This window comes from Garra rufa, chromosome 15 (assembly GCF_049309525.1).
Source record: "Garra rufa chromosome 15, GarRuf1.0, whole genome shotgun sequence".
NCBI classification, from domain to species: Eukaryota; Metazoa; Chordata; class Actinopteri; order Cypriniformes; family Cyprinidae; genus Garra; species Garra rufa.
This window is the reverse complement of record NC_133375.1, coordinates 18,052,223-18,067,348: the sequence shown is the minus strand read 5'-3', so window position 1 is coordinate 18,067,348 and position 15,126 is coordinate 18,052,223. Positions and strand designations below refer to the sequence as shown.

Here is a 15,126-nt window from a genome sequence, read left to right as displayed (position 1 = left end):
GTTCTAGTAAATACATATTTTTTAGTAACTTTACTCCTAGAGTAGAAGTATAGAATGTTTCCTAAAAAGACATATGTTATTTGTTGCCTTCGCTTGCACAGCAAATGGAGGAACAATAAAGGTAAAGCAGCTGAAGCTTTGCATTGTTCACCTTAAATGAAGACCGATAACCTGAACAGCATGACTGGGCCACCTGTTTCACTTTCAAGACAGATACCTGCACGTAAAAAGGCGCTCATTCTCAATTTAGCTCAGCCAAACGAGAGTTAAATGTTCAAATAGTTTCAATCCACAGAGGAATCTTTTAAAATAGGTGCTCCTTTAGCAGGCATATTGGATGGCTGTTTGATGTGTCATATTTCATAAGCAAGAATCCCCATAACCAAAAGTTTGACATTTTTTGGATGTTTTCTCCATCTTTGATGAATGGCTGGGAGGTATCCAAACTGTCTACAGGGACCAGGTTAATTGAGCCAAATGAAATCGTAAACTACTAATGCGCAGAGTTGCGTTTATGAATAATCATAAACCAAATTCCTTCGGGAGAACCGGAGATCAACAAATTTTCAAATGCAAGCATGCTGGGACTTCATACATCAAGTGAAAAAAGATTCTCAAACCATTCTAAATTCAGAGTAGTATTTGCATTCGGTTTAGATACTTCACTTTAAAGGACGGAACACATTTTGAAGGAGTTTGTGATCAAAGATCTGAGCAGAACCCTAATGAGGGACGGACTGAAGCGGACGGGGCAAACGCGCTCTACGACGGCGTGTGAAGAAACTGCAGAAAAACTTGCAAGGAGCGTGTTAAAACGTACACGTTTTCACTTACATTTTTGGAGGTGGCAGCTCGGGTGAAGCCAAGATAGCGTGTGACCTTGGATTTGAATATGCTGTCCTTCCACAGGTTGGCGTCGAAGCCATCTGTTGTTTGTGCAACCTACGTGAAAAGAAAAAAAAAATACACAGAGAGGAGAATGTGCATTGAGGTGAGATCGAGTTAATGTATGGACGGTGAGCGTGTTTCCTTTTTTTGCCCTGCTCTGTGCATACTTGGCTTAATTAAGGCTTGCTTGAGCTCTCACTCCATCTCATTAGAGCCCTACGCAAGTGGAGAAGAATCTTCAGCCTCCAAAAAGGGTAAAAATACCACCGGCCCCCCATGGGACAACAAGCATGAGACCTCACAAAGAAAGCCTTGAACAAGCTAAATGAGACTTTACTGTGCTTTGCAGAGAGCAAGCAGTTTCCTTTCTAAATTAAAGTTAAAACAATTGAGTGACGCAATCACCATTTAAGATTTATTAGAAATGCAATGACTGAATTGCTTTTTTATTTTTAGAATGCATTTTTATAATTACCAGATTGTATTCTTCTTTTAATCCAGTACTTTCAAATCAACACAGCTATCAAAACCACAAAATGTCCATCACATGTTATGTTTTATGATATAATATAATAAGTAATAAACCACAAAATGTCCATCACGTTATGTTTTATAATATAATTCCATATCTTGTTTACCTCAATTCAACTTTAATTCAGAAACCAAACTGGAATTAGAGGAATAGTTCACCAAAAACTGAAAATTAGCTTAAAATGTACTCACCTTCAGGCCTTTAAAGAAGTAGATGAGTTTGTTTCTTCACTGGAACAGATTGTTGAAGTAACAAACTCATCCACATCTTGGATGGCCTGAGGGTGAGTCCATTTTCAGCAAATGTTCATTTTTGGCTGAACTCCTTTAAATTGCTATTTTAAATTCTGTGCTGTATGGCGCACTACTCTGAAGTGATCTTTTGTGAGGTCTTGACAGGCATACATTAAACTTTCAGAAAAGACAGACAACCTGACAGGAAAACGGGCATTGAGGAAAACAGACTGGTGGACAGAGACAGCAAGAGAGTGCGGTGGAGCTAGAGCCTCAGCAGCCGTTGGCCAGGACGAAAGCTCTCAGGAGGAGTCTATACATCAACCACAATATCCTCCCCTCCTTTCCAGCTCCCTCCTCCCTTTACAAGACAACCCGTCCTGGCCACTTTTTCCAGGTCAGTGCCCCGCTCCTCTTGTCAGCGTAAACAAAGAGCCGGAGCTGTGAAGCCCAAAGTCAAACAGGGAGGAACCAGGCACCAAAGGAGTCTGTATGCCACCGCGCAACCAGGGCAGGCAACGCAGCCTGAATGTGGAAACAGTTGCTAAGCATTGGGACTAGTAAAGGGAGAAGAGGCACCTCTACTTTTCTGAAAAAAAAAAAACCTTTTATGAAATGAAGTTACACTTAAGTATAAGTCCTCTGTGCCTTGTGATTTGTTGTCTGCTGATTGATAGTTCATCTGTTTAGTATGGAAGCCCATTTCTACCACTAAATTAAAAAAAAAAAGGTAATTGCGACTTTTATCTCACAATTATGACTTTTTTTCTCACAATTGCAAGTTTACATCTCACAATTCTGACTTTTTTTCTCAGAATTGCATGACAAATTCACAATTGCGAGTTATAGGGTCAGAATTGTGAGGTATAAACTCACAATTACAAGTTATAAAGTCAGAATAGCGGGATATATGATGGCAACTGCGAGAAATAAAGTCAGAATTGCAAGATAAAAACTTGTATCTTGCAATTCTGACTTTTTTCTCACAACGGCATATTTATATTGTGCAATTCTGACTTTTTTTATAGAATTGTGAGATAATCTCGTAGTTCTGACTTTTTTTTCTCAAAATTGAGATATAAATTCACAATTCTGAGAAAAAAAGTCAACTGCAAAATATAAACTACATTTCTGAGAAATAAAGTTGAAATTCAAATTTTTTTTTTTCAGAATTGAAAGGTAATTGTTAGTTTTTTTTCTCACAATTGCAAGTTTATATCACACAATACTAACGTTATGATTCACAACTTTGAGTTTATATCATGCAATTCTAAAAAAATCATAACTACAAGTTTATAGCTCACAATTCTGAGAAAAAAAGTCAGAATTGTGTGTTTGTATCATGCAATTCTAAAAAATCATAACTACAAGTTTATAGCTCACAATTCTGAGAAAAAAAGTCAGAATTGCGAGGTTGTATCATGCAATTCTGAAAAAAAAGGTCAGAACTATGAGATTATATCTCCCAATTCTGAGAAAAAGAGTCAGGATTGCAAGTTTGTATCACACAATTCTGAAACAAATTTTCATAACTACTAGTTTATAGCTCACAATTCTAAGAAAAAAGTCAGAATTGCTAGTTTGTATCACACAATTTTGAAAAGAATGATCATAATTATTAGTTTGTATCACGCAATGCTGAAAAAAAAGTCAGAATTGCGAGTTTGTATCACGCAATACTGAAAAAAAGTCAGAACTACGAGTTTATATCTCACAATTCTGAAAAAAAGTCAGAACTATAAGTTTATATCTCACAGTTCTGAAAAGAAAGTCAGAAATGCAAGCTTATATCTAACAAATCTGAGAAAAAAATGTCTGAATTACAAGTTTACGAGTTTGTATCACGCAATTCTCTGAAAAAAGTCAGAATTGTGAGTTTGCATCAAGCAATTCTGAAAAAAGTCATAACTATGAGATTATGTATTGTTTGTATCACACAACTAATAAAAAGAACTACATTATATTTGACAATTCTAAAAAAAAGTCAGAATTGCGAGTTTATACTGCAAAATTTTGAAAAAAAAAAATCTGAACTACAAGTTTATATCTCACAATTCTGAGAAAAAAGTCAGAATTGTGAGTTTGTATCACGCAATTCTGAAAATAAAAGTCAGAACTACGAGTTTATATCTCACAATTCTGAAAAAAGTCAGAATTGCAAGTTTATATCACAAAATTCTGAAAAATAATTTGAACTACAAGTTTATATCTCACAATTCTGAGAAAAAAAGTCAAAATTGTGAGTTTGTATTACGCAATTCGAAAAAAAGAACTACAAGTTTATATTTCACAATTCTAAAAAAAAGTCAGAATTGCAATTTTACATCACAAAATTCTGAAAACAAATCTGAACTACAAGTTTATATCTCACAATTCTGAGAAAAAAAAACAGAATTGTGAGGTTGTATCATGCATTTCCTAAAAAAGGCAGAACTACTAGTTTATGTCTCACAATTCTAAAAAAAAAGTCAGAATTGTGAGTTAGTATCATATAAAGATAAAACTAGCTACTAAAAAATATTTCAATTACATTTGGTTATGTACCTATCAAAGGTACCTGCTAAAATAACAATCAAATGCTATTTTAATATTTGTTTAGATTTGGTTGCATAACTGTTTTTAATAAACATGTTCATTTGGGCAAACAAAGTAAGACATGGATTGACAGAAGCTGTTAATAATTTAAAATGGTCTTAGTTCAAACACTAAAACTATCAAAAAAATCTAAGCAAAATGGAAAGATTGATTTGTATATTTACTTGTTTACAGGTTATCGACGTTTGTTTGCACAAGCAAAGTGACAGTGGACAGATTTGACTGTTAGAAGCTACTGATAATCAGTACACATAAATAGTCAAATTTCAGAACACTAGCTAGCTCCTAAAAACAGACAAATATTTCAGTTTTCATTTTATTTGGTCGTTTAAAGGTGGTTAATAAATAAATGCATTTGTTTGTGCAAACAAAGTGAAACAGTTGCATCCTGCTGCGTGTGATGGAGGGAAAGGCCAAGCGGAACAGGGCCTCTGAGAACACGTTGGTGCCATGTGGCGTACACCGGATCCTCAGCGCCAGTGGGCAGAACCCCAGCAACGTGCCAACCCACAGACAACTCGCCGGAGACGGCAACAGTTGGGGACTGGCGGATGGGGCGGGAAGTGAGAGAGAGAGAGAAGAAAGAAAACGGAGGGAGAAGAGGAAAGCGGAGAGGAAGAACTCTAGCTGCCCGTAAGCTTAACGCAGGCTTGTTTCATACAGTGTTTGCTTTGTGCTTTGTTTTATTCACTAAACTTCCTCTCTTTCCGCCCTGGTTCTTTTCTCAGTCTTTTTTTTTTTTGAGGCACACCCACATAGACAACAGAAACACGCACACACACACACACATACACAAAACATTTTCCTAGAGGCCATTGATACTGTTGTCCTAGTTTCCCCTCTCAGCGCTCTGGGATTGCTGAGAGTTGCAGAAGCGCCGTAGAACCAGCAGCCACCCTTGTGTCAGTGCCATCTGAGTCCTAAACAAACACAGGGCAACGGTGCCAAGCTCTGTTGGAGGCCTCATCTGAAAGAGTTGTTAAAATCTATCCTCAGGGTAGGCCGGAGGATTCACCGCTTTTAGCCAACCAGAGGAAGAACAGAAATAAAACCAAACCTTAATAAATCATGTTACTGCCTTTTGGGAAAGGAAGAAAATAAACACATACTTTTTGCTTTGTTAATTGTTCAATTTTGAGTAAAACTGCAGTTGTATAATGTATAACAAGGCTTCAGCTAGAAACTGAACCTAAATGCAGATTTATTTACTCAGAACAACATACACAGAACGAAATACCTCAGCACTGAACAATGTTTGATATAGGATGAAAAAACTGAGAGCCTGAATACACTGAAGCTAAAGGGCAAACAAACTAGAAAGCAAGAGAACCAATCAAAGAACACAACTAATCTACAAAACTAGACTTTAGCAGACAAATGAACCAATGACAATCTAGTCCACGCCCGAACACAAAAGGAGAAGTGTGAACACACACCAAACTTCAAAATAAAAGACATTACATGAGTTTACGTACTAACCTTAAACCTAACCCTAAAAATCATGACACACTGTAGGAAATTTTAAATGTTTGTTATATTATATTAATTATATTACAATTGGCAAGAAAATTGTGAAATGCCTTGTGATTTATAGATAAAAACAGTAAAATTATGCCTTGATATTTTTGTTATACTTTAGTTAAAAAAATATATTTTTTTAATTTAAAAATGCTACTTTTTTAACTTAAAATGCCTATTTTTTAACATTTAATATATGTTTTACTGCAAAATACAGAGCAAAAAAAAATTACTATTTAATTTATAGTGAAGTTTATATTACTTTTAAAAAGAAAATTCATGTAACAATACAGCATTGTTAAAATTATTTTTTCGTAGGTGACAAAATACTGTAATGGTATGTTGAAGACATTCCCAGACACATGAAAAATTACATTTGATTATATTTTACTTGAATACGTTTTTACTTATTATATTTAGTTGGTATTGGATTTGTAGGTTAAATTTTTTTAATGCATTTTTGTGTAACTGAATTAATAACTGCACTGTAAAACAAAGAAAAAACTGAAGAAAAAAAAATGTTAATGGGTTAACAGTAAGTTCCAGTAATATATACAAGATTAAAACTGTCAAAGATCTGACCAGACATTTCAAGTAATTTTACAGTTAAATTCTAATAACTGTACAGTTTGTAGAAGTAAAAATAGAGCAAATCAACGTACAGTCAAACCAAAATTTATTCAGACACCTTCAACATTTCTCACATTATTACAGTTTATTCACTGTAGTTTAGAAAACGGTAATAAAATTTGACTAGAACTCAAGAGTTAAACTGTGTCAGAACAAATTCAGTTGATAATGTCAGATAACTTTGATAGAAAGGTATGTAATGAATTATGTAACTGAATATCTACCAGCTGTTATATTTAACTACACTATTAGATAATACAAAAAAATATGTGACCCTGGACCACAAAACCAGTCATAAGGTTAAATTTTACAAAACTGAGATGTATACATCATATGAAAGCTCAATAAATAAGCTTTTTATTGATGTATGGTTTGTTAGGATAGGGCAATATTTGGTCGAGATACATCTATTTGAAAATCTGGAATCTGCAAATAAATCAAAATACTGAGAAAATCACCTTTAAAGTTGTCCAAATTAAGTACTTAACAATGCATATTACTAATCAAAAATTACATTTTGATATGTTTACAGTAGGAATTTTACAAAAAATCTTCATGGAACATGATCTTTACTTAATTTACTAATGATTTTTGGCATAAAAGAAAAATCAATAATTTTGACCCATACAATGTATTTTTGGCTATTGCTACAAATATACCCCAGCGACTTAAGACTGATTTTGTGGTCCAGGGTCACATATATGGTCTCTAAATAATTTTTGGTTTGACTGTATAATTAACAGTCAAAAACTGTAAAGGGACATTCCAAGAGTTCCTAGTTTGTTTAAATAATCATGTTTCCTAATAGTTTTTGTCAGTTATGTACATTTGGGTTTTATATTGCATCTTCTGTCATTTAATGAATGTTTATTGCATTATTTAAGTGTCGTGTGTAACCTTGATGGTGGTTAGTGTTTGTGTGAATGACTCTGTGCACCTTTTGTATATTAGAATATACTTCATCTTGTGGAAAAGCTACTGCTGGCAAACACAGCTGTCAGAATTATTTAATAAAAACTACAGATTTTTTACAGTATGCGTATTATATCCTTATTTATAGATTTTAGGTTCCAAATCACACATATATTTGGCAATTGCAAACTCACAATATAGTAGCCTGCTGGAGGTTCTTTCCTGGATGCCAGCACACAAATATCAGTGATGGCTTCAGGCTGCAGCTCTGCTTTACCACCGGAGATGTTCGGAAGATCTGCCATGCTTGCTGTGTGAAACAAATAAAAGTTACATTTACACATACAATTATTCTAGTTACAATAGTTTATTTTTATAGCAAAATGAAACAGCTCACACATCCCACTAACACCCAGTTCTGGAAATAAATAAAGACTAAAATGAAAAAGGAAAATGCAAAACACTTTGAGCTGTTGACAAGGTGAAAATTTATTACCACCAGAGCATCCATAAAGACTTGAGCATCTAATTTTATTTTCATATTAAAACAATCTATAAATATATTAAGACTCTCATTGTGTTTCCAAGCTTTTTCTTTTTCGCTTGATGCAACTAGCTGGCAATCAGAGCATGGTTTCTCAAGTACATGTGCTCTTCGGTATTGAAAATAGGTTTGGCAGACAAAGACACAAGAACACAGACCCACACACATATGCACAGGTGAAATCAAAGACAGAGCGAGAGTTATAAAGATAGGAATATATCAAAATAAACTCTCTCGTAAAGGCTTTTCAGTACCAGACTGAACTCTCAGCGATGGTAACTGAATGATAGTCATTGTGCTAATAGCCGAGCGTATGAGCCTCCTAAAGCCAGGGAAACAATCATGCGGCAGGTCTCGTTTGTACACTAAATAAGCTGCACAGACACAGACAATAATACTGCTGAGGGCCCAATTAGCAGGGTAATTAATTACTGCAAAACTTTTTTTTTCCCTGTAATGAGCTTCAGATATATGGAGTGGGCTGACATTATGTTCTGAACTGTTTCAGATGAAATGGTTTTAGTGGCGGTTGTATATAAAGATGAGCGATCTTCATTCTCGCATTAAAGAGTGGGAGTAAACTTTTCACTGCGTAAATGCCACCAGCAAATCTCTGGAAATGAGGCAGAGCTTGCAATAGTTATGGCCTCCTCTCTATTTAGTGTTTGAGTTGTACATTTATAGAGATGTTAAAGCATTACAGTATGTTGTTTCAAATGATTTATATTAGATCATTAGGATATGTATCTAAAAAGCTTAATACACTATGAAAGAATTTACTAAACATGAATTGTGCAAAAGAATGACAATCTTGTTTATTTGCACTCGCTGTCTGTGTTGTTTTAGAGCACGATTCACTAAAGGAATTACGCAAATCAGGTAAGTATGCAAATGCATTCACTAAATTAAAATAAAGACACCTGAAACAGCTGTTTAAAAAGGCAAAAATGTGCTTGTCTACATTTTGCTATAATTTGCTAATTTACATAGAAAGGATGCATGTGTGCCCCAGAGAAAAAAAAATTAAATGCTATTTAACGAGCGAATGAATATTCTGTAGATATTATGAAAAACAACTCACACACAATGAAAGTCATTGGTTTTAAAACATGTTGAGCGTTTGGAATGACATGAGGGTGAGTAAATATTTACAGAATTTTCATTTTTGGGTGAACTATACCTTTAAGTGCTATTTCACCTTTTCATTGTTTTTGTTTTAAAATTCTGAACACAGAAACACAACACAATGGCTTAGCTCACCTCTAAGACAAAGAACTAAACAGATAAATGTTGCGGTACACCTTTAAGCCTTTGAATGATAATAGGCGTACGTTAAGACCCACTGGACCCACCACAAATGACCTGAGATGGAGTAGCAATACAAACATAATTAGGCTCCACCGAGTGAAGTCTCACTAAACAACAGGCCACGGCGATCAGATATTTTCTAGGAAATCTAGATCAATCGTTGTCTATTTTCGTCCCGAGATGCTTGAGCCTAATGTGTACGCATGGATCACCAAGGATTAGTGACTAGCCTATGTGGAGGGTCCTTTGCCCTTTTATTAAATTACGTTTAAAGCAACCTACTGGAGTAAATGACACAGTTATTGCATTCAATCTAAATGTTTACCGAATTTATTGCAATTATGGTTATTAAATCTACAGGATTTACTGAGGCAGTGGAGGGTCTGTGTATAAAAAGTCGGTCGCAGGGACTTATTAAGGAGAACCGAGGATGGCAAATTAGCTTATGGAGGGAGAATGATTTCTTTCTTGTGTTAATTTGTACACTAATCAATGCAGCCTTTTCCTAACTGTGCTGGGCTATTTGATTGTAAAGCAAGTTTAATTGAAAAATGGAGGCCGGGCTGTCCAGACTGGGGGCGACTTTCTGTGGCACTAATGATGCACACTCATCTTATAGTGTTTTTATGTTAAAGATGAAAGAGGATGGAGTGGATCAAGCTTGCACTGCAACAGATGAAGGGGAATTAGTAAAAGCAACATGCCAAACGGACACTGTAAGCCATTGCATATGAAAACACTCAGACAGCATAAACAATAGTCATAGTCAAATCTACCGACTTATACGTAAATTACTAAGACAGAAAAAATAACAATAACTAGTAAATACTATAAACCAGACAGTGATGTTACTCTACATTTTACATGGCTAGTGTGAACAGTTTACCCAATCTGAAAATTATATTTAAATCATTAATATATTAATACATTAAGTTATATCATAGAAATCATGATCATATGTAAATACAACATAGTGGTCACATGTTCACTGACTGTAGTTTCTTCTTTTAAATCTATTGTTTTTCAATACGTATTCTGTTTATACGATTTCAAACGATTTAAATCAATATGATTCAGCCTTTTACAGTTATGAACGTTTTACAAATAGTCCGGTTGGACAAACAACAGCTGGAATCAGCGTTTCACTGTCACAACGTACTGCGTTTATTTATATCTTTCTTTATCCGCATTTTTACGCGAAAATACGTCGTAACGTCATCGCAGCCGATCATAGGATTAAACTATGTGAATTCGTCGTTTTTGCTTACCTGAGGGAACCAAACAGCAGACTGCGTTCGTGAATATCACTACTGAGGTAACGTACACAAGCTTACATTGTCCTTTTCACTTCCGCAAGTATTATCGATTTGACAAATTATTTACTAGGAATGATGAGGTAAGGATCAAGAGTGACACCTGTTGTATACCTTTTTCCCTAAAAGGAGAAGCGAGTCTTTTAAATTAAGCCTATAGCCTCTTTGTTCCTGAGATGGAAAAAGTTTTTAAAGTATTGCTGAATATTATTATTTGTCTAGTATTTAATATATTGCGTTTTGACCAGTATTGCGAGATTAAACAGGCACAGCACATTTACTTTTTAAGTAAAATGCTAACTAGTTTATCAGATAGAGTATTAGTAAAATAGTTGTATACATTGTGAATACATAGTGAGTAGCCAAAACAATACGCATTTAGTATTAAATGATTTCCTTGACCAGTTTACACATTCTTATTGTTAGTACAGTTATAATTGTGAACATGCAATGTGTATAGTATAGAATACTTCTCCAAATGTACAGTAGCAATAGCTTTGTCATCGATTTGGAGCATCATTCTCATATTTTGTGAGGTAATATTGTCGCTATATATATATACACACAGACACAGACAGACTGATATTTAATCACTTAAGTAACATTGTTCCTCAGAAAACACTGTTCCATTAAGACATATAAATCACTTTCTGTTTTCATTCCTTAAATTTAGGTAAGAAACACTGAAACTCCAGAAAATAAATATTCCACATTATCATCCTTGTATAGTAGAAGATGAATAATCTGTGTACATGCGTAGGGAGGCTCGTATACCCTCGTGAAGTACAGCGAGGTGGAACAGATTACGCCACAGCCAATTGCGTGGCATAAGAATACATCAGTCTGCATCGTCTAATGGCAGCCGCACAGTGGCATAATCCTGATGGATTTGACTCTGTCATTGCCTTGAAATAAGTTTCAGAGAAGAGAAAGAACAGAAACAACGCCAAAAAGCATCTGTTATCAACCCGGCGTTCTTCTGGAGCTAATAATGCACAATAAGATCAAACACAAGAACTAAACAAGATTTAATGAACATAATAAGGTAATGAGACCTCTTACGCTCATCATCATTCATGGAAAACTGACAATGAATCAATGCCCGTGGCCCAGAGCAGGCGCCCGCCGCAAGTGTACACTACAGACGTGTCAATGAGAGACTAATAGATGCCATCTCAACTGAGACTTGCTGTGTCAGTTTGGCTCGCAACCAAACCGCCCAAAAGCTGGAGAAAGACGCATGGCAGATAGCGAGAGCGCTACATGTGTTTCATGTCAGAGCGCGTATACAGCGCCGAGGCACGTCAGGTCACGCTGCAGCAGTGCCACCTGCTAACTTTCGCTATGCGTAGTGTGATATAATGAGCCTTTGTCAATATTTCCAAGCCTGTTGAGATGCTAAAGAAGCACGCAGTCATCCCGAAACGGTGTGGCACTGTACATAGTAAAAGCTATTTCTTTGGTACTTTAACCGTACAGCAGGCTGTCAAGCGATATCTCACGCACTTTCTGCAGTACAAACATCTCCACTAACTCCCCGAGCTGTTCTCCTTCATCCTGCTGTGTTATAGTGTCAGCTGAACTTCTCAATGTCACACATGACTCTCCTGACAAGGTGGAAAAAAAAAGACTACAAGCTTTCCTCTAACACCTCAGCTAGATTTCACAGACAGGCTGAAGTTGATGAAATAAAACGTGGAGTGTGGAGAGATGTTTTCAGAAGGAAGGAGGAAAGCGGGGAAGTGGCACACCTGTTAAAGTAATGGTCTAATTATGGAAAAGGTGGTGAAGCACTCAGTGCGAAACAGTCAGCGATCAGCATTCTCACACTAACTGTGAAAGCCGTCAGCCATTATGGGCTGGTTTTAATGCGCGCCCCGACGCATGCTGGGGATTTGCGGGTAAGATGAATGATGCCCGCATGTGTGAACGCATGTGTGTGTGTGTGATGGGGGTGGAGATGGTCCGCTGAGCGATGCAGATGGTACATGGGAGGGGGGATCATTAGATATGAGGGTGCTTTGTTTGCAGCGCTGCAATTCTTACATTCCAATAAACCGCCTCTTCGGGTCCAGTAAATGCCACCCATACAGTTCACTTTCACGGCCCTAAACTTTCTACAAAAGACCTTGTCAAAGGTACTGGAAAATAAGGAGTTGCAAAATTTATATAATGCTGTTTAAATGTCATGGAGCACAAACAAACAACGATATGGCATGTTTACCTCTATAGAGCAAGTACTGTGGGAATCTGTGGCCTTAGAAAGTTGTATCCCATGTGGAAAATAAATATACTATTTTAAAAATATTTTGGTAAAATTTGATAATGTGTCTAGCTACGAACAAGAGTATGAAACTCTTAGATCTGTTTAGCGCATTTTATTACATGCAAATCACTAGATTTTCACAGTAACGTAGTGCAGGATATACAGAAAAGTCTTCAAGATTTATTCTTCCACATCCAGAAGCCCAAACAAAAGTCTTAACCTTAATTCCACTGGCGCCATTTGGCACATAGAACGACAAGTGCTCTCCAAGAGCTTCAGTCTGTGGCAATGACTTGGGCCTTGTCCCATGGAATGTCGACTGCTCACAGGTCATCCAAAAAAGACCTTGCCAAGTGATTTTTGGTTAACCTTGATTTTGTTTGCCTTGTGCAGGCAGCTAGAATATTGCTGTCTTGAGTAGCCGATGATCAGTGAGGTGCAAAATGGGTAAAATGAAAGCGGCGTTCAGTAACGGTCACAGAGAGGGGCCGTGTGTTGACCTCACGGTATACATCCATTTTCTTAACATGGTCCCAGTGATCTTGAGGACATGTTACAAACATCAAAGGTGGAAAACTTTCAAGTGATGGCTTCCATCATCTTCCAAGTTTTGCACATCTAGGTTGTTGTTGACTAACAATCATGTCCAGTAGCGGCAATTTAATCTGCAGGGGTTGGAGTTGGAAAGCAAGATCTAAGGTCTGTGTCGGGCCGAAAACAATATCATCAGCAAAGTTCGGCAAGGAAGAGGTTTTCACCTGTCCAAGGTATGCCGATGTATAGGCAGTCGATGGAATAGTGGCAGACAAAGTTGCTGACGAGGAAGAATAGCATCTGCAAAAGCACATAGCCTTGTTGTTCGCCAGTTTCGATTGCGAAGAAATCCATTACCCCTTCTTTCATCCGTACACAGCAGTGAGAGCCTTGGTACAGGTTGCGAAAGATGTCAACGGATCACATGGGATTCTGTAAGCCTTGACTATCTTCCATAGTGTTTCTCGGTGCACTCAAAATTCATACATTTCAGTGAGATCCATGGTTGGTTTTGGTAGTCTCAATGCCGAAATTCCAGCTTGATTACTGATATGCGGCCCTCAGTCACATAGACAAATATGTCAACATATATTACAATATATTTACTGTATAAAATAGGCCACAGGTCTGTTCTGATAATGCTGTGGAAAGCACAGAAAAAAATGAATGAACTACAGACAATTTTGGTAGGCTGTTGGGTTATCACACATATATAAAGAGAGAGAGAGAGCACATTTCTTATCTTAATCTATTTTAATCTTATATCTACTTTACTGCATGTTTCCCAGCAGCTATTTTCTTAGATGTTCAGGGAATGTTTGATGCTGTCAAGCCTTAAGAAAAGCATTTGAAAAAGGCTGCAAATGCCTCTCTTCCATACATGTGTAAAAGAAAGGTCATTGCCTGTGTTTTCTAATTTACCAACACTTGTCTGGGGACCAACGGAGATGGAGATTTCTTTGTTACCAGGCAGTGTAATAATATCCTTATCTCGACCTGGGAAATCTACAGAAGCCCTGGTGACCTCCGTCTCCACGCTCAAGCCATTACTTGCGGAAGAGTGAAAAATCCGCCACGCTCGCTTCAAATATGATCCCTTCCTCGCTCCCTTGTCCCCCCTTTTACTAGCAAGCATATGAAAAGGCCCCGTGTCTCTTGAATAGCTTATAATAATGTGTTTTAAGAAGCACAGCCTTACTGCACCCAGAGGACACAGCCAAGTGCCTGGATGTAATATCCATGTATTTTCTGCAAGTAATTAAAGGTCAGTTTGGGTTAGGCTACAGTTGCCTGGCTGGAGAGAAGCACTCCTGCTCTCTTTTCCTCTCATCAGCTGTGATGCTTTGCCAAATGTGATTACGTCTTTTTTAAGCCATCTGTTTTCTTGGCACTACCAATGCATAAGTTAAAAACGTATCCTTATTGCTATTATCGCATACAGCTCCACTGCCTTTAATCAGGCGAGCTATGGTGTTCATTTCAACGCTAACGCTTAAGGAGACTAAACGGTTTGAATGCTGTTGCAAAATGATTCAATTACATTTATCAGGACTCCACTTAATGTGGACTCGAGCTCGCATAATATTTCCTGACGTCCTCATTGTTTGATCTTAACCTGAGTTAACAAGGTCATATGTGCGACCCTGACTCCAGCGGAGGCCACCGATACTCTTTTGCTGATAGATTCAACTGCCAACCTTGCCTCGGTCACACGCACACTGACACGGACACATCGCGCAAGCAGAACTCACGTATTCGCACACACATACACACGCTCGCGCTCCAGCGTCTGGCAGGAGGTCTGGCTCGCTTCGACTGGCTGCGCCTCGCTGCCCTTGTGCAGCGGTGTGCCA

At 37.1% G+C, this 15,126-nt stretch overlaps 1 protein-coding gene across 1 annotated transcript in view; it reads right to left on the bottom strand.

Annotated features, from left to right (window-relative positions):
• Window positions 1–10,500, bottom strand: part of mvb12bb (multivesicular body subunit 12Bb) — a 76,512-nt gene extending 66,012 nt beyond the window's left edge. Inside the window, exons 1-3 of the mRNA XM_073819770.1 lie at window positions 10,429–10,500; window positions 7,503–7,618; window positions 835–942 (exon numbers count right to left, since the gene is read on the bottom strand). Of these exons, the coding sequence (XP_073675871.1) occupies window positions 835–942; window positions 7,503–7,613 (219 nt within the window). The 5' untranslated portion in view covers window positions 7,614–7,618; window positions 10,429–10,500. The remainder of the gene's footprint in view (window positions 1–834; window positions 943–7,502; window positions 7,619–10,428) is intronic.
• Window positions 10,501–15,126: the final 4,626 nt, after the last annotated feature.